Genomic DNA, 25,355 nt, shown 5'->3' on the forward strand with positions numbered 1-25,355 from the left:
CTCAACCAAGAATCACGTGCTACATATCTCAGTTAAATTTTAATTTTAAAGCTTTTGTATTCGATTGCTTTGGATACCAGATAGACTAGTTCAGCAAGTTTAGCTATTAACAAATAAGCTGTACCTTTCACACTAATTCATTGCACTCATTGTTGCCATTCATTCACTATTCATTGTTGCCAAATAAACAGTGTGCATGCCAAAACATTTCAAAAATATTTAATGGCAAGCACAACACCACAAAAAGTTCAGTAAATTTACCCTAAGTGGCAGTGGTGGCTTAGTTAATAAGGAAGCGGCCCTGTAAGGTGACCTTGAGCAAAGCACTGTCCACACACTGCTTCCCGGGTGCCTGTCATGGCTGCCCACTGCTCACCAAGGGTGATGCTTAAAAGCAGAGGACACATTTCGTTGTGTCACAGTGTGTTGTGCTCTGCATTGTATCACAATGACAAAACAATCACTTCACTTCTATGCTGTTTGCTTTATGTTACAGCATCTTGTTCTGTGCTGCTTGTGTTTTGCTATGGCACAATGTCTCATTATATCCGTGGAAGCAACCAAACTGTATGTATCCTTGAAAAGAGACGACATTACTTGCACTGCATGGAAATCTACCAAGTCCGTTTCAGACTATTTATTTGCTATGCCTCATTTAAAAACTCCCTGTAGGTGCAACTGTTAAGCCCCAGGCAGCCACCCGCCAAGTGGCCTCATTTACATGAGTCAACACCGAAGCCTTCGTTTTACTTAAGAGACCCTGGAGATTCAGGCCACAGGACGCTTTCTGTCATGTAGTTGAGATATTATTGATCACATGAAGATGGTTCGCTGAGAGAAACACAGTGTCTGATGTGTCCATGATGTCACTTCTCAATGTTTCATCTGCATAATCTCACCACCCTCAGAGCAGGACTTTCAGGACCGGTCCGGACCCTGGCTTCTCCTGTTTAGTATCAGTTCGTGGATGTGGGTGGCAGATCGGGGGATATTTTGGAAAAAACATTCTGTCTGGGTGAGCTTGAAAACATGCTCACACTAAGCGTGCGCCAGGGTTTAAAACGTTAAGCTTTTCACTGCGTGTTTCTGGCAGAGATGCAGAGAACTGCAACGTACTTGATAGACAGAAGTTGTAAAATTCCAGGCTGTTCTGCATTAGCGCAAAATTAAAGAGGATTAATCCGTTGCTCTGACTTAATTAGAAGGAAAGAGACGTTTCTCGCACGTTATAAAACTCAAATTGAGTAGACGCAATGCCTTACAAACACGCACGGATTACGTGTAGAAGAATATAAAGAAAGCAAAGGAATCATAATAAAAAATAACATATTAACGGACATTGGTAAATTAAATTAACTATTAAATATAGGGGAAAAAAGCATGTGTGATAATAAAATAGGGGAAAGGTTAAAAAAAAACACTAACAAACGTCAGGTTAGGTATTATTTGAGAATTGGCCGGTACCGCAGTGCCTTCCGGGCGCCGCGGAGGATCTGACGATGGGCGTGTTCACGAGTCACTTTTCTTGCTGGGCGTGTTCACGGCGAGTCGACGCGGTGTCTATAAAAAGCTGGCCACGAAGAATGCAAAGGTTACAGCCACGCACAGTCGGCGCGGCCCTCCCGCATTCGCGAGTTTATTTTATCACAGCTCGGCGTGAGTAAAGGAGACGGCCGTCCACGCTTTGACGACGAAGCAGCGCGAACGCGCCCTGCTACGTGTTGTAGCTCATAGCTAACCTGCATGCTTGCCTATGGTGAGTATCGTAATTTAGCATCCCTGCAGTTTTTTTTTAATTTTTAAGGATAACTGTTATATTAAAGATAATTTCCCTTTTTGGTTATCCGCAGTCGAGTTTCATGCCACATGGTTAAACTGCGTCGGAGCCCCATTCATCCGCGTCGCGTCGCAGCCCAACCCCCGCAACTTTCCGCCTTTTATTTTCCCGTCTCTTCCTTTACTCCCATCTTCTACTCGCGACCACCTAGAATCGCAACTTTAATGTCGCCTCCGTCATGTAACTCGTGGGATTACGGGCAGGTTTTAATAGGCGGCGGCGGTAGTTTTCCACGGGCCTTTCTAGAACGTTCGCCGGGTCCCAGTAGAACGCCACCGGGTTAGAGAGACTTGACCCTGAGCGGCACTGCATGGGTTAGATGCGGGACAAATGTTTGCATTTTATTTGACTGCTGGAAACTGCAGCGTTTCCCCGTCTTCTTGTCATTGGGAAACGTGGATGTTTTATTGTAGTTTACATAACGTATTGTAGTTTAATAACGTTTTAATATTACATGATGTTATTGTAGTTTACTACATTAAGGGCTGGTGGAGTAGTAACGTTTTAATATTACATGATTATTATTGTAGTTTACTAGATTAAGGGCTGGTGGAGTAGTAACGTTTTAATATTACATGATGTTATTGTAGTTTACTAGATTAAGGGCTGGTGGAGTAGTAACGTTTCAATATTACATGATGTTATTGTAGTTTACTAGGTTAAGGGCTGGTGGAGTAAGAACGTTTTAATATTACATGATGTTATTGTAGTTTACTAGATTAAGGGCTGGTGGAGTAGTAACGTTTTAATATTACATGATGTTATTGTAGTTTACTAGATTAAGGGCTGGTGGAGTAGTAACGTTTTAATATTACATGATGTTATTGTAGTTTACTAGGTTAAGGGCTGGTGGAGTAATAACATTTTAATATTACATGATGTTATTGTAGTTTACTAGATTAAGGGCTGGTGGAGTAGTAACGTTTTAATATTACATGATTATTATTGTAGTTGTTTACAAGAATAAGGGCTGGTGGAGTAGTAACGTTTTAATATTACATGATGTTATTGTAGTTTACTAGGTTAAGGGCTGGTGGAGTAATAACGTTTTAATATTACATGATGTTATTGTAGTTTACTAGGTTAAGGGCTGGTGGAGTAATAACGTTTTAATATTACATGATGTTATTGTAGTTTACTAGATTAAGGGCTGGTGGAGTAGTAACGTTTTAATATTACATGATTATTATTGTAGTTGTTTACAAGAATAAGGGCTGGTGGAGTAGTAACGTTTTAATATTACATGATTATCTTATTGTAGTTGTTTACAAGATTATGGGCTAGTGGAGTAGTAACGTTTTAAAATTGGAACCCTGGATGTTGGGGGGTGGTGAAGTGGTTGGTTGAATTGTTTGAGCTACCGACTCACAGTACACAAAGTTCATATTTTAGCTGAAATGTGTGTGAATGTATTATGTTCTGTTCTTGAAAATAAGCCAAAGTGAAGGAACCTCAGTTTCGAACAGTTCCTCATACATGCATGGCAGGCAATAAATGTTGGCCAAACCACTCTGTTAGTGTGTATACGTTACCATTCAATACCATTCAAACTCTTTTAAAAGTGTCTCTGTTCTTCCATGAAAAAAATTATAAAGTGTAAATAGAAAAATTGCTAAAAGAATAAATAATGATTTAAAGAGTTCTGTTCTAGTGTGGACAGCTTTATTGCTTTTTTTGCTTAGTACAACTCCCATATAATCGTGGAAATATTTAAACAAATAAAATTTTACCACGTTACCATATTAAGTTCTGTATATTTGCCCCTGTTTAATAAATATATGGCTTTTTAAAGAAAAAAAAATCTTTTTTCCCTTTTACTATCTTTCAGGAACATACATTGTACCCTAGTCTTCTCAAGTGATACATTCTTCCACAAAAATCCACTGTGCATCTTCAAAATACCAGTGGATTACTTTGCCACAGATCTTGATATCTGCCGAAAGGACATCACCTGCATTGACGTATCAAGGAGACGACAACAACAAAGGATATTTAAATTTTTATTCTGAACCATTTTAATTGACTGCATATCCAGTTAAATCTGGGATAACATTACATTTTTTTTAAAGATGGGTCCATCTATGGAGTCCGTGGACATTGCTGTTGTAGCACTGTACTTCATCTTGGTTCTTGGCATTGGCTTGTTTGCCATGTGGAAGGCCAATCGGAGTACCGTAAGTGGCTACTTCCTTGCAGGACGTTCCATGAACTGGGCAGTCATCGGCGCATCACTGTTTGTTAGCAACATTGGCAGTGAGCACTTCATTGGCCTGGCGGGATCTGGAGCTGCCAGCGGATTTGCTGTGGGTGCGTGGGAGTTTAATGCTCTCCTGCTCTTGCAGCTATTGGGATGGGTCTTCATTCCGGTCTACATCCACTCGGGAGTGTACACGATGCCAGATTACCTCTCCAAGCGTTACGGGGGCAAGAGGCTGAAGGTGTACTTTGCCGCACTCTCACTTTTGCTTTACATCTTCACCAAACTGTCCGTGGACTTGTACGCCGGAGCATTGTTCATACAGGAGTCCTTGGGGTGGAACTTGTACCTGTCAATCATCATTCTTATTGGCATGACTGCATTGCTTACTGTTACAGGTGGCCTGGTGGCTGTTATTTATACGGACACGCTCCAGGCCATTCTGATGATTGGCGGTGCATTGAGTCTGACAATTATTAGCCTGGTGAAGGTTGGTGGCCTGGATGGGGTGCGTGAAAAGTATATGCTGGCGGTTCCGAATGTCACGGCTATCCTGGCAAGTAACAACTTCACCTATACCAACAGTTGCCGGATCAATCCAAAACCGAATTCTCTCAAGATTCTTCGGGGTCCCCTGGACGAAGACATTCCCTGGCCAGGTTTCCTACTGGGACAGACCCCTGCATCAATCTGGTACTGGTGTGCTGACCAAGTAATCGTCCAGAGAGTGCTTGCTGCAAAAAACATTGCCCATGCCAAAGGATCAACCCTCATGGCAGGATTTCTCAAGATCCTTCCAATGTTCATCATTGTAATTCCTGGAATGATCTCCCGAATCCTGTTCCCAAATGAACTTGTGTGCATCAGTCCAGAGCACTGCATGGAGGTGTGTGGTAGTCAGGCAGGCTGCTCAAATATTGCCTATCCCCGTCTAGTGATGAACGTGATGCCAGTAGGCCTGAGGGGACTGATGATGGCGGTCATGATTGCTGCTCTCATGAGTGATCTGGATTCCATTTTTAACAGTGCGAGCACCATCTTTACCTTGGATATCTACAAGCTGGTACGCAAGTGTTCGACTTCACGGGAACTTGTGGTGGTCGGACGCCTGTTTGTGGTTCTCATGGTGGCCGTGAGCATTGCTTGGGTTCCTGTGATTATCGAGATGCAAGGGGGTCAGATGTACCTGTACATCCAGGAAATGGCGGGCTATCTCACGCCACCCATTGCTGCCTTATTCCTCTTAGGCGTGTTCTCAAAACGTTGCAATGAGACTGGTGCCTTCTGGGGTGGTATGACAGGCTTTTTCCTGGGTACCATGCGCTTAATCATTGGTTTTATCTACCGCGAACCACGCTGTGATCAGCCAGATGACCGCCCAGCATTTATTACACATGTTCACTACATGTATGTGGCAGCTGGGCTGTTTTGGATCTCAGGACTGGTAGCCATGGGTGTCAGCCTATGCACTCCTCCTCCATGTAAAGAAAAAGTTCACAATACCACAGTCTGGGGACTTCCCAAAGTTGAAGGTTTGCCTGTCAGAGATCGCGAGGAGGGCTGTGAGCTTAACAAGAGCCCGGTCCATTGCAATGGCAATGCTAATGTTCACAAGGAGTTGCCTCCAGACATGCAGAAAGAGAAGCTCCTCGATGGGGCCGACATCAAGCTGCTCATGCCACCCAATGATCCTGTGACTCCGAGCTCTGAACCAAACCCACCTGTGGATTCTTATTGGAATGGCCGCTCAGACATCCCGAGTAAAGAGAGAAGTCATAGCAGAGGAGCAGGTTTGTGTGGTCGTGTATTTGAGTGGATTTGTGGTTGCAAGGATCAGGAAGCAGGAGCTCAGCCAAAGGTGGCAGAAGAAGAGACTGAAGTTATCATGGAAATGCTCTATGAATCTCCCAAAACCAAAGCCCTACTCAACACGGGCCTCGTCTTAGTGTGCTCTGTGGGGGTTTTCATGTTCGTTTATTTCTCTTTATAAATGTGCTGCTATTGGATGTCAGGACTTCTTTGACCACAGCACATATGTATTCATAGTTTTGTTATTACAAGCTATTACAAGTCTGTAATATTTACAGTGTGTTTGTAGCTTTCTCTAAGGGACTTTGAGAGCACATACAGTATGAATCCTGAAGTGACTTTCTTTTGTTGAAAGAGGAACTGTGTACAAAATTATACGCATTCTTATTCTTTGTTATTCCTTAAGCTCTTTATGTTGATGATCATATAGGGTTCTGTAGAATTTATATTGTTACATTATATTTTTTCCCAGAAAAGTGTTTGTGTTAAAACTTGTCTTATTCATTGAATGCACTCCTCTGTTTTGTCTTGAATGACCAAGAGGTCCATCTCTGTAAACTATAATCCGGTTTTCTGTTTTGGCCTTTTCATTTTGATGTTAAGGTGGTGGTTATGCATTACATTGGGGCTTTACTGTCATTAGCAAGTCACTGAGTATTTTTGTGCAAATTTTCTAGGCTTTTTGCAATACATATATGTATTTTTTTGGGGGATTTCTTTTTTGGGGGGTGTCTGTAATGCTGTCTAGTCATAGATCAGTATTGTAATGTTATATTTTCAAGCACTTTCTACTTACATTGCAGGCATTAAGACTGTGACCAAGAAGCCAACAAAAAGCCTTTTCATAAAGCAGGAGAACATGCTGAAAGAGGGGCACAATGGGTTAAAAAAGCAAACATGCCATACTTTGGCAGCACATACATATCAAAAATCTTTTGTGAAATAAAAAAGTAAAACATTAAGTATCAGAAACTTGATATCCAATGTCTCAGTTAGAGGCAAATCTGAGTACTTTCTCCATGAAAGAAATAAAATTCACAATTTTAGGCACTACTTGCAGATGACATCGTATTTCATTACAACAGGAAAAAGAAGGCCTGTTTAATAACCTGTCTAATATAGTTGTGTGAATATTCAAACATACCAAAATGGATCATCTGAGGTTGGGATGTTTCATTGCCATTGCTGTGCAAACTTTTTTTCTACATTAAGGAGCCCAGACAGGCTGGTTCCACTGCCTGTACTATTAAATGCACTGTTTTTGAAGCAGAAGTCTTTTTAAATTATTTTGTAAGAGCCGGTGATTGTCATTAAATATATTTATCTAATGGCCTTTCTGAAAAGGTGTGGTTACTTTATTTATTTACATTTATTAGAGAAGTTTTTTTTAGATGTAGGCTTGACAAAGTGCTTGTATTAGTCACATGTCTGCATATATATATATATATATATATATATATTGGGCTCTCAGCTTCCTGTTCTAACCAGTAGGCAAACAAGCCCATGTAAACTGGAGTGTTCTGTTCGTGGGTCTGTTTGGTTGAAGGTTTTATATTTATGGTATATGAATGAATTCCAGAAAATGACATATTTTTCTACCTGTTTATTTGTCTGTACAAGAAGACGATGCAATAAAAATAATAACACTTGCTTCTGTGTATTATTATAAGTAGTAGTATTTTTTTTTATCAAACTGGCTAAAACACCATAAGCCAGGTATTCAGAAAAAAAAGAGATTTTCTTTATCTATTTGAAGATTATTGGTGTTCAAATGAATACTGTACACAGACCAGTTTATAAATTAAATATACATATATAAACACACATAAAGTAACTCAATTATAGCTGAATTATAGAAGCTGTAAGCTTGTGAGGTAGACACTGATGATTACCTTTTCCAAAAATGTACCCACAATAATGTTAAAAAATGTGCATTATTAGATGTTGGAGGAGTCACTTTCACTTTAATGATGCTTGGTTAGCTCAGGTTCAGTGTTCTGTTGTGGGACTCCCTGTTGAGTCAAATATTTGAGTGAAGTGCTAAGTGAGGGATTTGTTCAGTAATGAAAGGTCAAGTGCTCCCACAGGATTTACATAAATAAATACACAAGCAATATTTAATTATGTTTGTGCATGTGACATATTGAGAGGCGTGGTCTTAAAAGTGACAACTGTCAGTAATCTGGCTCATCTCATTTTAAACTCTGTTGACCAAAAATAATTGAAAATAATGTTCTAGGTTGCAGATAATAATAACACCAATATGAATTGTAATAAATTTATTTTCTGCAGATACAGGGAATTAAGGTAGTTTTTTTTTACTACTGTGCGACATTTATAGTTTTAAAACTGTCATATAATTCTTTCAGCTTTTGCCATTTTGGAGTTTTATGGTTTGTTTATGTCACATGTTGATACATGTGTGTACTCACACATAAGTAAGGCTTTTAATCACTGGCTGCTGTCCATGTCCATCATGTCCATGTCCTTCAGATGAAGAAGCTTTCTGTGGCCAGCTAAGCCACTGTTCATCACAAGGCTGGAAAATTACGTCTCATGTTCTGATGCCATTTCTGACATACACCCACTCAGTGTTGTTCTCTCAAGTGCTCTAGTTTGGCTTAGTAGTTTTCCACTACTGGCTGCTTGTGGACTCATGAATGAGGAAGTATCATGCCTTCTCTGTGTATGGATTTTCAATTATTTTTCATCACTGAATTGAAACTTGGCTCCTGCCTCACTCATCCCCACCCGCTCAGCTCCTTGCTTTTTTTTTTTTGCATTATTCAAAATCTATGCAGTAGCTTTGCTGGACACAAACCTGCAATTTAGGTGCCACGCAATGCACATAATGTTCAACTTAATATGCTTTGCATAGTCGTATTGAAGTGAGGTCGAAGGGTTAATTGGAAATTGTTCAATTGGTAAATTGTACAACATATGCTTTTATTGAAGAAGAAGCTGCATGAGGTTCTCAGGATAGAGTGCTGCCTGTTTGTCCTCTTATTGTATTCTATTTAAAATGGATGGATACAGCATCTGCATTGTTGTGAACCTTTTGTCATCTTCAGCTGACTTCTCATGAAGCCTTCTTCTGCATCAATATCTTATCCAATCTCCCCAGTGGCATTGACAACTTTTTTCATAAGAAATAACACAGTGATATTTCTGGGAAACTGTGCCAATTCACAAATGATTCAGAAATATTCATGTTTTTATAACCATAATTTATTGCAACATTATGTACATATGATACTTCTACCAAATTAAACTGTGCACACTGCTATTGAGACCTGCACTGGCAACAGAGAAAAGCAGAGTAGTTGTATCACTACTATGCCTTGGCCACACAATAATATCCTACGCTCCAATGCCATCACACTGTTTGTTTTTTTTTTACAGTAGAGATTTAAATTGGGTTTCTAGGACTTCTCATCAGTAACACAAGCCACCAATCAGAGCTCAGAATGATTCAAGTTTTGATGGTGCCAAAACACAAACACCTCATCTAGAAAAGTGTCGGGACATTTTTGGAATGGTGTGATATTCTGGTTTTATCTGTTTTCTTAACATAGCGCTTTGGCTAATGTAAACCGGTGCAGTGCTGTCTTTCTCTGTAGTTGTCTTGCTGAATGTTGCACATGAAGGTATCCTGTGGAAAAATACTGGCCCTGTAAGCCAATATTTGTCCATTGTTATGGCTGAAAGACTGTCCTTGTGAATTTTTGCTCTGATTTTTTACCCTTGCAGGTGTAGTGTGCAAGTAATTTTGACATTTGGGAATTTATACTCTATTGAAAAAACCTGAAAGTGTTCACCAAAGTTCCCCCATCTGCTGACTCCAAATAGCCATCTACAACATTTACATCATTTACCAGATGCCCTTATCTAGAGAAACTTACAATCAGTAGTTACAGGGACAGAGTCCCCCTGGACACACTCAGGGTTAAGTGTCTTGCTCAGGGACACAATGGTAGTAAGTGGGGTTTGAACCTGGGAATTTGTGGTCTTCTGGTTCATAAGTTTATTTCCTACCAGGCTACTACCACAACCACTGGGTTAGCGTCTCCAAATGACTGGGGGACCAATCTGTCAGCTCTTTGTTTATCTTTGCTTATCCTTTTTTTTTACACAGGGTTACTTTACAAATTGATAGGACAGATTTTTTTCTGACTGTTGTTAGACTGCCAATGACCTAATGAGAGATTTAGTGAGGAAGTAAAGAGTATAGCTCCCTAGATTTGTTATGCTACATTCAAGAATTTTTATTGTCATTGTACACTTGGACATTGAAATTAACTGGCAAGACCACAAATATGCAAGAAAACAAGATAAAAAAAACACTACATACACCGTATATAGGTACAAGAGACTGGGGGGGGGGTTATGCAATATGATAGGCACCGGACAGCATTCGTGAATGAAATGTGCATATGTCAGCTTTAGCACTATTTGATAGAGGGCAATGCAAAAATAGTTAAATACATTTGGACAACAGAAATGAAATCATGTATAATTAATCATTTGTTGAATTAAAAGCAGGAGCTTTGGCAAGGTCAGATTGTCTTGTCAGCTGACTCTGTCTTGTTACATTATGGCCACAGAGGGGGGTATTTAGAAGTCAAAGTGTCGCACCTGAAGGAAAGATGGTGAATCATTCGCACCGGTAGTTTCACACTCTGTGCCCCAGCGGAAACTTGCTGATGTGTGAAAAGATATTTCTTTCTCCTTGCCACAAGCACAGGGGAATTTGTAAATATATTGGTAGGTTGTGCAAGAGTCCTTGTGTGTTTTACAGGGGCTCTGTGTCAGCCTGTCAGAACTATAGTCTGTGACAAAGCTGCTGTCTCCATGGTGGCTCAGAACAATGGCAGCGCTGTCTAACCCCAAGAACAAAATGGACAATAACAAGAGCAGTAATGGCAAAATGTGACCCAACCCCCATGGTCTGTGGAATGGAAATTTACCAAGATCCTGGTGGTCCTCGTGCCTCATGCTAACCATTCACACCCTGGTACTGAGACTGAGCCTCTGGAGTTGCCATGGCGACCTCTGTGCGAGCGTATGAATGGAGTGAGACATGAGAAAATGCCATGAAAAGAAATGTTTACAACTGATGCACCAACAGTTGGCTACATATTTCCTAACCTCAGGCAAGTGACGTGAATAACACTTATCTTCTGTTTATAATAGTACCTGTTATTAAGCAGCAGAAGGACTGTCATTTATTGAAGTATATTGAAGGAATATGGTGCTCTGTGGAGTGGTTGCTGACCCCTGAACACCATGTAAAGCACCAACATGTGAGCAATGGAAACCTGACCATGGATCAAAGAAAGACCAATGAGAATTTTCAGGGGCAATGTAAAAGAAAACTTGGTTCCAGCTGCTTTAGTCATGGTGAAATCTGGTTATATTGCCATGCTGACAAATACTGGTGAACTTTATGTTGCGGTGCATAATGCATATAGAACTGTAAGTAATTTAAATTAAGACTTTATCTACCCACTTTTCAATTACCACCTCTAAGCCAACATACAATTAGTGTTGTAGTTTACATTTACAGTATTTATCAGACGCCCTTATCCACAGCGATTTACAATCAGTATTTACAGGGACAGTCGCCCCTGGAGCAATTTAGAGTTAAGTGTCTTGCTCAGGGACACAATGGTTGTAAGTGGGATTTGAACCTGGGGTCTTCTGGTTCATAGGCGAGTGTGTTACCCACTAGGCTATCACCACCCCTAAAAGTAGTTCTCGAGACCAATGTCTCGAGCTGGGACAATGGGGGCTGGGACAACGTCTACATTCACCAGGCATCTGGAAAGAAAGCACCATGAAATGTAATTTAACTAACTACATCTACATCTTCATCTACACGTGGAAATTAAGATTCACGAAGAAGAGTGACCACCTCGCAAAAATACGTCCATTGCTAATGCTCGGATAGTCCCTCCACCTGGACAAAGCACCTATTCCTGGCTGAACTGGCCCACAACAAAAGAGGCACATGCCTCTCCCCCTTTAAGGTCTCCATGGGTCATCAACTGTTCCCAACCCACACTGCTGAAGAACCGATTCTGGTGGTGAACCAGCACATTTGCCACATCTCACACACCTAGGAACTTGTCCTCACTACTGAACACATGAAATGACAGGCAGTCTGACACCAGTGTCCTTCCCTCCTCTACCATCCAGGAGACAGCGTCTGAGATTTCATCAGGGGGCTCCCCATACCCTCCACGGCCAAGAAACTGGGCCCTGATACATACGGTCCTTTCGGGTCGAGTGAGTCGTTCTAAGCCATTCCTGATCTGATCTCTTCATTACCGACTGCTGACCTTTTCCACACAGGTGAAAAGTGAAAATGAAGTGATTGTCATTGTGAAACACAGCACACAGTGCACACAACAAAATGTGAAGGTACTGTGGTAGTTCAGGGGGACGTCTACGCTTCTGAACAACTGTGTACAGATAAGAAATTATACATTACACTCTGATATTTTCCATGAACCCATTAAGTGTAGGCCATTGGTCTGTTATGGAAGAATGTAAATGTGTCACATAGATTTTCATACCACTGAAGACAACACCAATAACTATGTTGTTATTACCACCAGTCCTATACACACTGCTTTACGCTACACTACACTAACGTGACCAAATATGTCATCAAGCGTTGTGTAGTCACAGCTCCACTTGTTCCATGGATTCCATACATGGCCATCATCCAGTGTGTCCAGAATTCCTCACATAATGAATTTATTCTACGGTAAAGACCATGAATATTTACTGCTTCAGAGACAGTGGGAAGAGGATTAACAGGATTATTTTGGGACAATCGGTGTGATATGAGTCAATGCAGCATGAAAGTAGGGTTAAACTGGAATCAATAGATCTGCCAGTTAATGCTGCATGATGCCTTCATACAGTCATGTGAGAGACAAATACATTCCACATATCTGAACAAGCAAAATGTGTAAACGCAAATGCGCAACATGGTGAAAAAGAATGTGATTTAATAACACACGCACCATTACAGGCAGGAGCAACAAAAAAGGAACAAACCAAAATGTACCAAAATGTGTTACATTCACCCACTCCTAATGAGAGGCAGCTGCAGGTGGTCCCTTCCATGCCACTGATTGTCCCCTGAGCTCCTAGGAGTCACAAAATGTCTTTAAAGCTGTGTCTATGAAAATATATGCTCATTCAAAAAGCTGAATCTTCAAATCCGTATAATTCATATCATGTATTTCCAGACTAGGTGCCGTTATGTAGGAATTAACGAGTTCTTGTGAGAGTTGACATTTGAGATGACTACATTATTTGAAATAAATTGTTCCATACACAGCTGTGGTCTGACATTAACACACACTTACTGTGGCCATGAATATCATAAAAATGTATTTGACTGCTTTCGTTTCTGGGGTGCAATGATTGTACAACACATATCATCAATTAAGTTAAAGTAAAGCTTACAGCACCTAGTACTCCCAGGCAGTCTCACATCCAAATACTAACCATTATCAAGTGGTGGCACCAGCACTTCTTAGGTTAAAAAACGTAAATAAATTCATTATTAGTTAAAGGTTACAACTTTTGGTATTCCCAGGTGGTGTCACGTCCAAGTAGTAACCAGGCCTATCTAAGGTGATCTCAGGAAATATTAAGTGCATTCATGAAAACTAAAGCATGAATATATAACCAAAGATCTTAGCTTTATCTTAGATTAGAACTCAGAGCAGATCAAATACAGTTTTTACAGAAGAAGAACCTCATACTATGTCACGACTGGGTGCGGCTGGAGACGCACCTGGTGCCAATCTGCCTGACAGCAGCCTTGTTACAAGGACTTGTTTGGCAGAAGAACAACGCGGCGACATTTTATGTGGACCCTGTTACTTACCTTATGTCTGTTTTCAGTTCCTGGCAATCGGCACACGCCTGCAGGTTCATTTTTGTTCTCCCCTTTGTTTCCACTGTTTTCGGCCCTCGTGCCTGTTTGGTTTGTGTTAAATAAATCCTGTTTCCTGGTATGTCCCACTTCTGTCCTTCCCCCGTCAGCTCGCGGATGCTACATACTATCTGTGAAGCACGGTGTTTTGGGTTTGCTTTGCTGCCTTGGGGACTGGGCAGCGTACAATGCTGCATGTGAAAAAGTGCTGGAAAATACCATGAAACACTGTTTAAGACTAGCTGCCTTAAAGGACAAAGGACATTTAATTTAATTCTTTTTGTTGCAGCCTTATCTCTGTGTCCAATACCAGTAAATAAAGTAAGAGTGACCACGCATTAGAAAATGGGCCAATATTAAAAATTCTCCAGCTCCATCCTTTTCTATTGGAGTTTGCCTTTGTGGACACTGAATGAATTCTGGATGCTGTAAGGTGGGATAGACGGGATGTCTGTTAATGGGAGTCTGCCTCCAGGAATCTGAAAAGATGAGAGCCGACAAGGCAAGTGCAATAGGTCTGTAGATGAGTGGAATAACTCTGATGCCTTCTCTCAAGGCTCCAATATGTCCCTGTGCCATTATTATTGCATTAAAATTAAACCTATTCTAGGTGTTTTGCCTAAATAGGCCAACTATGGCATAATTTAAATGCCACATCACTGCATGCATTCGCTCACACAAGTGCACAGTATATATATATACAGTATATGCATAATATTATTACAATAGGAATGCCTTGCCATGTTTTCATTCCCATAGCAGGGTGCATGTAAAATTGTTTACGTAACCCTTCATGCTCTTCGCCATGCCACTGTCCATTCATTTGCATAATCTGCCCTTTGCTGTGCACCTTCACATTCTTAAACTTCAGTGTGTTGCCCTCAGGACAGGCCATGTGATATGTACTAAAATGCCCCTTTAGTCAAATAATTAACACCTGACTGAGCAGGTTCATTTCAGCACGTTTGCCTGCTCCCTGGTACCTTCAATGCACAAATTTGCCCAAAAGTGTACAAATGCAACGCGGATCTGGTGCAGCCCTCCATCACGTTACAGTTTTACCTACTCACTTTACCCTATAGCCAGGGTTTCATGACTGTCAATTGTTCAATGCTATGAAAGAAATGAAAGTAATATCAAGGTCACCATCATTACTCACAGACAGATTTAATGAGGGAAGTGTTTATTTGCCCACGGGAAGACGGCCTGTTATGTTGTTGGCCTTGCCGATATTAGTTTGGCTTTGCTAGGCATCCTGTCAGTGGAAAATTCCATCCTCTTTCACCAGCTTTTTCTGCCTCTTGTCCCTCCCTCTTGCCCCTCCCTCCCGCTCGTCGCGCCAAACCGCTCTATGATTCTATCTGTCGGTATGACCTGATCTGAACTACCAGGACTGTAAATAAACAAACAACAACGACAACAAAAGAGACCAAAAATTGTGCTGCTTAATCATGAATTAAACTTTAAATCAGAACTATGTATGAGAGCAGAGAGTTCAATGTAATAAAAATTACAAATAAAAAAAATCAAAGGAATGAATAATATGTACAGAGCATGAGTGTGACTCTCTTTCTTTCATGAGATCATTGCAACAGCATGTCATGTAGATTGCATTTATTTCATCTTATGAATAAAATAGCCTGAAATAGCGACATTAAAGGTGCGTGTGGGAATTATACAAGGGGTGTGGGCCGATTAGCAGCTTGGCCTTAGTGTTAACTGCCTGTGAAAAGTTTCCACCGGGTGGTGTGGCATGTCTGTACTGTAATTTTCTCTGAACTGGTTGTAAACCCAAGTTCACAACAATACCATCCATCAGACACAGCTGTGTTGTGACCCAGGTGACAGACCTGGATGCAGCACACATACACATGCACATCCACCCGCATACCTACACACTCCCAAAGGGACATCTGCAGGTTGCACTGAGTTGGGAGCTGAATCTCTTTAGGATGATTCCCAGAGCCTCCTCTTTTATGATGTTGTTGTGTATTTTTTTAATGCAACACACACACAGACCGGTGCATACATAGAGGCAAAGGGACTGTACAGAATCAGTTTTACTACAGTTAGTAAATGTGGCCACTCCCGCTTAGGGCTTGGCAATGTTTAACATTCTTCTTTGTCAATTTCAAATATTGGTCCCAGTTGCACAAGTATTTTAATTTGTCTGAACCAAATATTTCATGTGTGGGTCAGAGAACTGGGTTGGTCTTACGCAGTGAAACAATAATCTATTTTTGATTCTGGTTAATCCACTGGCTGATAGGAGGATACACTAGGCCATTTAAACTTTTCCATTCTCGGCCTTTGTTTGATCTGATTTAAAGATGTGAATACTGCCTGTGTAGGCACACATGTACAAACATAGGGTGTGGTAAGGCTGCATGAAATTGCGTAGTGGTATTTTTGGTTTTATTACCAAATATTGTGATGTGATTTACACTGTGAGTTCATACTGAGTAAAGGTTATCATACTTTACAACACTACTTCTAAATGTCGGTTCTCTTCTATATGACTAATCAGTGGAAGTAGGAATTGAGATAGTGATGAGGCATCACACCTCCAATATTGTGAGTTTGATTTCTATGTGTGGCGTTTGCATGCTCTCCCCGTATTGGTGCCATTTTAATGTTTCCCTTCAAACCTTTGGCGCAAAACCAAATTACACATTTTTAACCAAAGCCAAGAACTAATATTGTTATTAGAGATTGTATGGCAGGCTGTGTTATTACATATACTATAATCGTCTATACAATTAAATGTTTTAGCATTTAGTCAACCCTGTTACAGACGTATACATTATAATCTAGAAGAAACACATCACAGTTTAAGGATATACAGCTTGTTTTGTGTCAAGCCATATTGGGTAAAGGAGACATCTTTAATTGAAAAGAAGCATGGTCTGGCAACACAAGACACAAATGGAAAGAATGACAATGCAGTGTGTGCACTCCCCAACATATGCTTCTAAAACCAAAGAACCTATGGGCGATTAGGACCTGCTACTCATTTGTGCCACCTGATGGGCAAATGACCTTTAAAATGACTTTTAAAATCCTTTGTAATTTGTATGTAATGTCTAACCTTTACATACATTGGAATTAATGGCACTGATCAAAGACATCCCTGGAACTCAGATGTCGAAACACGTTAGTCTGGAAAAGGTAACTTGAGTGACTAATAGCTTTGAGCATTTCTAGCAACTGCAAGTCGCCAAGGAAAGTGCCTTAAGGTCTCTTAAACCGTACATGAAGCTTAACATGAATGCCCCTTTTGCCACTGGTAATTAACAGTTGTGTACATTACAAGTAGGTGTCGTTCGGCACATGGATGCTGCAGAAACATAATCCTATAATAGTATCCTGGTATTGTATGTGTGTAACACTGTGACAAGAAAGGATCAGAGTGTTTGTAAAAGATCTCAATTACCATGTTTGCTGTGAGCCATTGCTGCCAGTGTTTATTCGCTTTGATGCTTAGAATTATATTATATTACAGAATTATATTACATCGGTTCGCGTGGTGGCACTGTGAGGAGAACCTGTATGAATATGTGTGCGTGTGTGTGTGTGAATGGTGTGTGCGTGACCTGACTTGGGTTGGGCTCCACCACCCATGACCCTAGTGTGGATTAAGCAGTTAATGACATGATTACTGTTTTATTTTTTCCCCATTACTATGTATATAGTATTAAAATATTTAGTTATTTCCTATAAGCACATAGATATTATTATTGTTAATGCTTAATGCTCTTAAATGTAGTCGAGAGGATACTTTCTTGTGTTATGACTAGTGATCTATGAGCCTCACACATACAAACTGACATTAAATGACATTGTTTTTCCTTCTTCTTTTTCTTCTTTTGCCCTGAGGCCCAGGAGGAAGCCTGCTGACTGTCATACAGCTTCTTCCTTCTGTTTTCTTCAGTCAACATGAAGAAAAAGGACATCATTTGCTGACAGTTAGTGGCTGAATGCCAGCTTCTTCTGTCTCATTCAAATGGCCCACACTCACACTCTGTTTGGATGTGATAGAGGGTGAAGTCAAGAATTAAGACATAATGAAAACATGTGGTTTTTGGGGATCTCGAAGTGGCGTTGTTGTTTCTTCTCAAATACGTCTTCATACAACAAAGAAAAGATTTATTCACAGTCCAAGCTCACAATAGCAGGTTGTTAACAGGAGGTTTACATTTATGGCATTTATCAGATGCTTTTTTCCAGAGTGACTTACAACCAGTAGTTACAGGGACAGTCTTGCTCAGGGACACAATGGTAGTAAGCGGGATTTGAACCTGGGTCTTTGGGTCATAGGCAAGTGTGTTTACCCACTAGGCTACTACCACCCTGGGTGGTAGTGAGCAAATTGGAATTTAATCAAAGTGCATTGTGAATTGTAGACCCCTTATTCAAAGCTTTTTATATTAGTATTTTCTATACATATTTATAAACTGCAACCTAATTAGTTTTCTCCTTTGTTGTTGCTGATCTTACATCTTTTTTTTTTTTTTTTTTTTTTATGTTCATCCTGAAGTGTTTCCTCCTCAGGCACCTCACTGAATGCTCTGCTCTGGCTTCACCAGTATTTGACTGGCTCTGCTAAATATTGTACACCAGTGGAAAATTCCAGCCTCTTTCTCTGTCCTGCCACTCCTCCCAGCGGCCACTCCCCTCCCCTCCTGTTCACACGTGACCTCAGCCACTCAACATGCAAAATACAGAGAAATGACAGTAAAGACCTTTTCAGACTGCATAGACCAAGTGTAAAATTGCAGTAATCATGGCAACAAAAACTTTATTTGATCAGAGGATCAACTCTTTTGGCAGATACGTATACGAAGAAATACTGATATTTAAAAGAGTTATTCTGCCATCTAGTGGCGGCTTTCAGACGTTTGCAGTGCAGCACCCGTTTATGGCAAAATAAATCTAAGGATTATATTATATTATTAAAATAAACATAATCAACGCACAAGGACAAATCCCAGGGCATTTGGCACTTCAGAGAAATTATAGAAACGAACAGATCTGGGTGTAAGTGAAATAGCACCATACGGCCTACCAGTGATGTTTATCCTGAAGTATTCATCTCCAATGCTTAAAAAAGAAAATGCTGTTTTTAAGTGGGTGAACAAACAAACATATAAATATAACAACAATCTGTTCTTCACCAGCTATGATATGAGATGCGTTTATAATAATGTATTATAATAATGCATTCCAACATATGCCTGCAAAGACCAGACATTAGAACAACAGGAATTTTTTTTCACCATGATTGTATGTGTTTGTGTATGTGTGTGGATGAGGAGCAGAAATTTCAGGACCAGCCGTCAAGTTCTTTAGATGGCACTGAAGACTCTGTTTAACAGAGAAAAACCCTCATGCCCTTGAGAGTAGTCTTTGGTACAAGCACATCAGAAGTAGGTGGGAGGCACACACACACATACCAAACCCACAAGAACAAATACATGCACATTAACACACAGGAACATTTGTCTTTGATAACTCAGAGCTACAGTGTTCTGAGGACTTGCTGCTTTTTTCCCTCTCTGCCATTTCCTTTGGAACAAAGCAGAACTGAATGCGTAAGTTAAAAACAACAAAACATTTTCAGTAAACTAAGATATTATCTTTATATGTGATTTACACTAAATATTACTATCATATATAGAACTAACCTTAAGTTGCAAATAATCATGTAAGCAATGACAGTTAAAGGACACGGACTTGATTAAACTGGTATCTTTCAATTTGGAAAATGTAAAATTGTGATTATTTGCCTTTTCCTCCATTAGAGAATTGCAATGATGTTAAAATTAGTTTAATTTTGGTTACATTAATGAATAAAACCTGAAATCACTATGACATAAATGTATATATAATAAAATGTGTTTAGGCATTTAACATGTACGCTTCACGTAGGCTTGTACAGAACCTATATTAAACCCAAAACCTAGAGAAAGCCACTGAAAAATTGCTTAAATGTTCAAAATCAGACAGAGCCATCAATTGGTGCTTCCTTACACAAAGCCGAACACTGACAAACCTGAAACTTCGGGTTCGTGTTAATTTAGTTATTTCATTTTTATTAATTCTATGTGAAAATTAGATCCATGTTTCTTGTTATCTATTAATGAAAAAGGCTTTAGTCCTGTTACTGATACGTGTGTGCAACCTCAGCTGACCATGGTTTCTGATTGGTCGAATTTGACGGTCCACCTGGAGGACACCCTTACCCGTGCACTGAATGACTATCTGAACAGCTGGACCAGCAACTCTACAGATGCGCAGCAGAAACTGAATGCCCGTCTGGCTGAGGAGAACTTCCAGAATGTTGTCTGGTACCTGGCTGTCATGATCGGGATGTTTGCGTTCATCATTGTGGCAATTCTGGTGAGCACCGTGAAATCCAAGCGGAGAGAGCACTCTGACGACCCCTACCACAATTACATCGAGGGCACATGGAGCTCTGGACTTCAGAACCAGCTCCACATCCAGAGCCTTGTCATCTCCCACCCCAGCTCACCCCAGCTCTTCTAAAGCTCTACACATCTCCTGCTCGGAAAAAAAAAAGCAAATCTGTTGTCAGTGTCACCATAATTTTGTTATACTTGAACCCTACATCATTATTTTGGAATATGTTCAGTGACTATGCAGTTTAAACAGAATTTCAGGAATATTAGTTAATAAATGTATTGTCATCTGATTGCACCTGATTTCCTCTCTCTGCATGGCAAAAGATTCCAGACACGCATTGCGGACACACTGCAAGCTTGTTGCCCACTTTGTTTGATCCTCTACAGCCATGGGTCTCCATTTGAAATTACTGTAAATACACACAAAAATTTTTTTTTTACATCTCAATCGTCCATGAAATTAAAAGTATTGATTGTGTCTTGCTAGGATGCACTTTGCATTTGTGTCATAGGTCAGACCCACACAGCTGTGTTAATGCCCTTAATTTATCTGCCTTAAATATTTGTAAATTAATTTCAGCAATTAGCATATTAATTTGGACAGCCGTATTATTTATTCATGAAGTCATTAGAGTGCCACTAGAGGTTTTAATAGTGTGCATATAAGGCAACTCTGCAAAGCCACTTCCAGCTGTCTAAATGTATGCTTGCAACTACAGTTAATCGAAGATTCGCATGATACATTTTATTCACCATAATTGTGCATAAAACCTTTTACACTAACTATATAACAATTAAGGCAGAAGGAATATGGTGCCAGAGGAACAAGGACTTTTTTCCAAGTATCCTCTTGGTTGTGCTCTTTAGCCATTACCAGACTCTCTGCCTGTCTGCTTCTCTCTATTCCACACTAGCACACGCACACGCACACACACACACACACACACGCACACACACACACACACACACACACACCCATACACTTATTTATTTGAGCAAATTGACTGTTGAGGCCCACTGACAGTTTAGACAGAAGACCAGCCGCAAAGCACACACACACACACACACACACACACACGCTGAAAACATTCCGTTATTAATCGGGACGTCTGGGCGCTGTGGGATTAGATTAGTTGCCTTCTTTGCCCTGCTGTGTGTATCTGTCCAGGTGTCCTTGGCAAAGAGGCAAAGAGTCTGAATCTGAGAGATTGTATCAAATTTTGGCCTCAGGTGTGCCAAAGGTTATTGCTATGGTAACAGATACATGTGGGAAGCGAAATGGAACAGCTTGGACTAGAACCAGGGCACAAACAGGAGAGCTGGTGCAGACCTGTGAGACCAGAACCAGAAAATCATTTTGACAGTGAAATAAGCATTACAGAATATGATTTTTTTTCATGTTGCAACACACACACACACACACACACATGAAGCCTGCTGAACAACCAACATGCACCAGATGGAGAGACTGTAAATATAGGAGTGGTGGGGTAACCGTTATCACGTTACTGTCTACAGGGGACAATTATAGGGTCACTGGCATTAATCCGCAGATTTTATGTGGTACCACCATGGGGGTGAAACTGGTAGAAGAATAGAAAAGCAGTTGGAGGCTGGGTAGGGGGAATAATGAGAGCAGTAAAAATAGAAATGCAGCTGCTGCTCTGGACACTGTCCCTGCCTTATAGCCCTAAAGTGGGTTTCCTGCAATGCACATGGGTCCCTCTCTGCTGCTGGGCAAAACAGAGAGAGGGTGCAGCTGGTCTTCGGTATATGGGGGCATTTAGGGGCACAGGCACGCATGAGCAGACAGAGATTGATAAAGTGCTAGCGTGTGTGAGACACTGTGTGACAAAGTGTCATGGTGCAGCTCTGACATTGTCATGTTTCCTTTTAACAGTCACACACACACTTGATTGCTGAGCACGTCGGTGCATCGTCCCTTCACTCTGTTCTAATATCCAATATTCACTTTTCATGAAGGCAAGTGTAACCAAGACTAATCTGCTGACTATTTTAATAATTATTAAAATGAAACATATTTGTTACCTTTTGATACATTTAGAAGATTTAGTCTAAATAATCATCTGCTCTGCCAAAATACACTACACTAAATCTTACAGAATCAACCCATTCCTATTTGCATCAAGCAAGTTGCAGTTCCTGCATCAGCCAGTAAAGGGCAGCAGAGTCACGCTTCTTTAATTGCACCTTAAAACCTTCAACTTGGTGATATTTATTTGAAGAACTTACCTATTATTATGAAAAAGGTAAGTATGGATGTGTTTTCTCGCAGTGCAATTTTAATAGTTCATCTAATAAGCATTTTTAATTAAATTTCCCCAAATTATGAGTTCACTGTTGGTATAACATATCAGTACATGTTATATAATAAAAAATGGATTGTAAAAACAATTATCAAAATGTGGTCATTATTATCTCACCATATTTTAGAGTTTTGGAATATTTGGATTTATACCGATATTGTGAAGTAAATTTTACAGTAAATGTAATAATTCATAATCATTTTTTTTAATCACCAATGACAACTGCAGCCCTATTGGAAATATTTTAAGTAAACACTATCTGAAGTAATGCAGACTGGGGTCTTTGTTCTGTAATATTATGCCTTGGAGGAATTACCTGCGTGGGGTTTACAGTATGTGACTACAAATGTAAGATCAAATGTATAATTCCACATTTGCTTTTGTTTGTCTAAGCACATGCACACAGTCTCTGAATTCTTCACAGAGAGAATTCTTCTCGCTACTAAAACCTGAAATTTCTGGACTGCTTATGAGTATTTGAATAGACTTTCCTCTCAGTACATTATGGCATTAATGCCCAGAGTGACACACTGACGTGCAACTTTCTCAAGTGAAAGCGCAAGTGTTTAACTGCAGTTTGCTATCTGATACGGCAGCTGTCAAGGTGCTGAAACCCGCTGCGGTGCCAAAGAGGAAATCGCAGCAGATAAATGTGTGCTTTGAAATGGCTGGACTGAAACAAACATATTACCTCTTATCACTTATCTCTGGATCAGTTACGGAGCAACATTTTACATTTTTTTTACCTTTGATCTACGCCTAACTTCAAAGGAAGTAAGATAATGGTCCCCGAGCCTGTGAGGGTTATGGCTTGTGCTGCCTGACTGGCAGCTTCAGACCCAAACACTGAGTAGGTGGGGAGCGTCCTGGTCCAGTTTCACTGGCACCTGAGCTTTTGTGGACCTTCTGGCCCTGGGCTGTGACCAGCGGTGTCCCAGTATCAGGTGTGTCAGATTAGTACTGGAACTGAATCCTGGAGGGGGAGGGAGCTCTCCAGGCACTGCACATCCTAGGACCAAAGATTATCTTCTTTTGGACAAGATAGGAGTTGAGCATGGTCCAGTAGCCCCATCTGGCCTAATGAAAAGCACTTTTCATTTATCTCCTTTTTCTTTGCTACTTAACAGTAAAGTCAGTAAACAGTAAAAAAAAATGTTTCATTGAAATATTTACTTTATAATAAAAACTTTTTTTTTTACATATGCAAAAAAAGTTGATCTGAATGATTGCATTTAGTAACATGACATAGAATGTAAAAATAACAAGTAACTGAGTTTGTGTGAAAGATAAATGAAGCTGATAGACTGGAGTCTGTCTATTATGAACACACATGTGATATACACAGTGATTCATAACTAAATGTTGCTTCAGAGACATGTAAAGAGTAAATGCTTTAAGTAGCATTTTCTACAGAAAATAAAGTCTTAGGACAGGTTTTTTACATTTACTTACCTGCAATGGATTATGAGCAATCAGCTGACCACCCCCCCAATCACACAAATTCATGAACATTATAAATTATATCATTATAATAAGGACCATTATAATAATGAATGTTTATTTGGGTTGAGTGAAAAATGAAATTCTTTAAATAATAACTCTTGGATTTTTAGCCATTTAGCAAGTTTTTAGCACATTTTTATTTTAATAAAAAAAAAAGCTTCATTTATTCCATATTAAAACAAAATAATATATTCCATTTTAAAACCATTTATTAGTATGTATGAAAGATTTCCATGACAAATTACATTTTAAACCATATTCAAATAATTGCACTAGATACAATAGTATATTATGACATGAAAATAAGAATATCCTTAAGAAATCTTTAAATGCTCAGAAATGGGTTCAGGAACCTAACACACTCTGTAGTCCATTATGCAATTGTTATTTAAAACATTCAAATAAAAAATGAAGAAAACACCAGGCGCTGATGCCCCTCACTCATTCCCAGGTCGAATTTGAACAGCTCTGTCACACAATGGATCAACATTATCACATTACTGTGTTGAGTCTGATGCAGCTATTCACCATTTCTGAGCTGAGATGATGTCATGGTAGAGAAGTCCTGTGTTGGTAGTATTGACAAAATAGCACACATGTTCAATGTTCAGACGATTTAGGCTGTTCTCTTTTCACTTTCACTCTTTTTGTCATTATCATTCTTTTCTCATGATAACCACAGAATGGCTTTGGAGCTCATTGAGGAGCTTATTGAGGAGGGTGCCTTCCAGTATCCCAGTACGTTTATGTTATTTCCTTTCATTGAGTTGTTGGATGAAATGCCCCATATTGAGTATCCATGTATTTATAACCCATACCACCAAACTTTTTACATTCATGTAACTATAGCAGGAGTAATGATTCAGTCTATGATGCCATTGAGGTATGGAGGAGATAAACAATAGGAGATATGTCTTTAGACATGCTGATCAGGCGTATACCAAGAAAACAGGATCTCAATCCCAGTATACTCAGAAACATAATTTGTCATATTGGGCACTATTTTCAAACTGGTACTTGTATTCAAGTCAATGTCAAGTCAAGGTCAATGGGGTAACATAGGATTTATATAAATAAATTGAAACAAAGCAACTGCTTGGGAACTGTATTCTGTATATTGAAGAAGAGAAGTTTGCTGTACCATTTACCAGGACAAAATCTTTAGGACAAACATTTAATAAATGGGAGGCGCATGATGATTGATGGCTCTCATGCATGCAATTTGTCCAAAATGGCATTATTTTTTTTTAGTAGCCAAGTTTGACCATACAGCTAGGCACCTATGTATGTGTGTGTGTTAGTG

General features: G+C 39.9%; 2 protein-coding genes across 3 annotated transcripts; both read left to right on the forward strand.

Annotated features, from left to right (window-relative positions):
* The first annotated feature begins 1,618 nt into the window (after nt 1-1,618).
* Nucleotides 1,619-7,492, forward strand: slc5a3b (solute carrier family 5 member 3b). The gene is made up of 2 exons (XM_028991469.1): nt 1,619-1,756; nt 3,666-7,492. Exon 2 carries the CDS (start codon nt 3,907-3,909, stop codon nt 6,022-6,024), a length of 2,118 nt encoding a protein of 705 aa, XP_028847302.1. The 5' UTR covers nt 1,619-1,756; nt 3,666-3,906; the 3' UTR covers nt 6,025-7,492.
* LOC114796940 (potassium voltage-gated channel subfamily E member 2-like) lies at nt 1,644-20,582 on the forward strand. Of its 2 annotated transcripts, XM_028991470.1 has the most exons (3): nt 1,644-1,756; nt 17,677-19,391; nt 19,987-20,582. In XM_028991470.1, the coding sequence occupies exons 2-3, from the start codon at nt 19,188-19,190 to the stop codon at nt 20,344-20,346; spliced, it is 564 nt and encodes a 187-aa protein (XP_028847303.1). In that variant the 5' UTR covers nt 1,644-1,756; nt 17,677-19,187; the 3' UTR covers nt 20,347-20,582. The 2 variants fall into 2 exon arrangements, with proteins under 2 accessions (XP_028847303.1, XP_028847304.1); XM_028991471.1 differs by having other exon boundaries at nt 17,677-20,582.
* The last annotated feature ends 4,773 nt before the right edge of the window (nt 20,583-25,355 follow it).

The sequence above is a fragment of the Denticeps clupeoides genome, chromosome 9 (assembly GCF_900700375.1).
Source record: "Denticeps clupeoides chromosome 9, fDenClu1.1, whole genome shotgun sequence".
Lineage (NCBI taxonomy): Eukaryota > Metazoa > Chordata > Actinopteri > Clupeiformes > Denticipitidae > Denticeps > Denticeps clupeoides.

Bases quoted from the DNA above. Each gene is read 5' to 3' on its own strand.
- LOC114796940 (XM_028991470.1), top strand. From the start codon at position 19,188: ATGCCCTTGAGAGTAGTCTTTGGTACAAGCACATCAGAAGTAGGTGGG. The intron at 19,392-19,986 runs GTAAGTTAAAAA...GTGCAACCTCAG, and splicing joins AACAAAGCAGAACTGAATGC to CTGACCATGGTTTCTGATTG.
- slc5a3b (XM_028991469.1), top strand. From the start codon at position 3,907: ATGGGTCCATCTATGGAGTCCGTGGACATTGCTGTTGTAGCACTGTAC.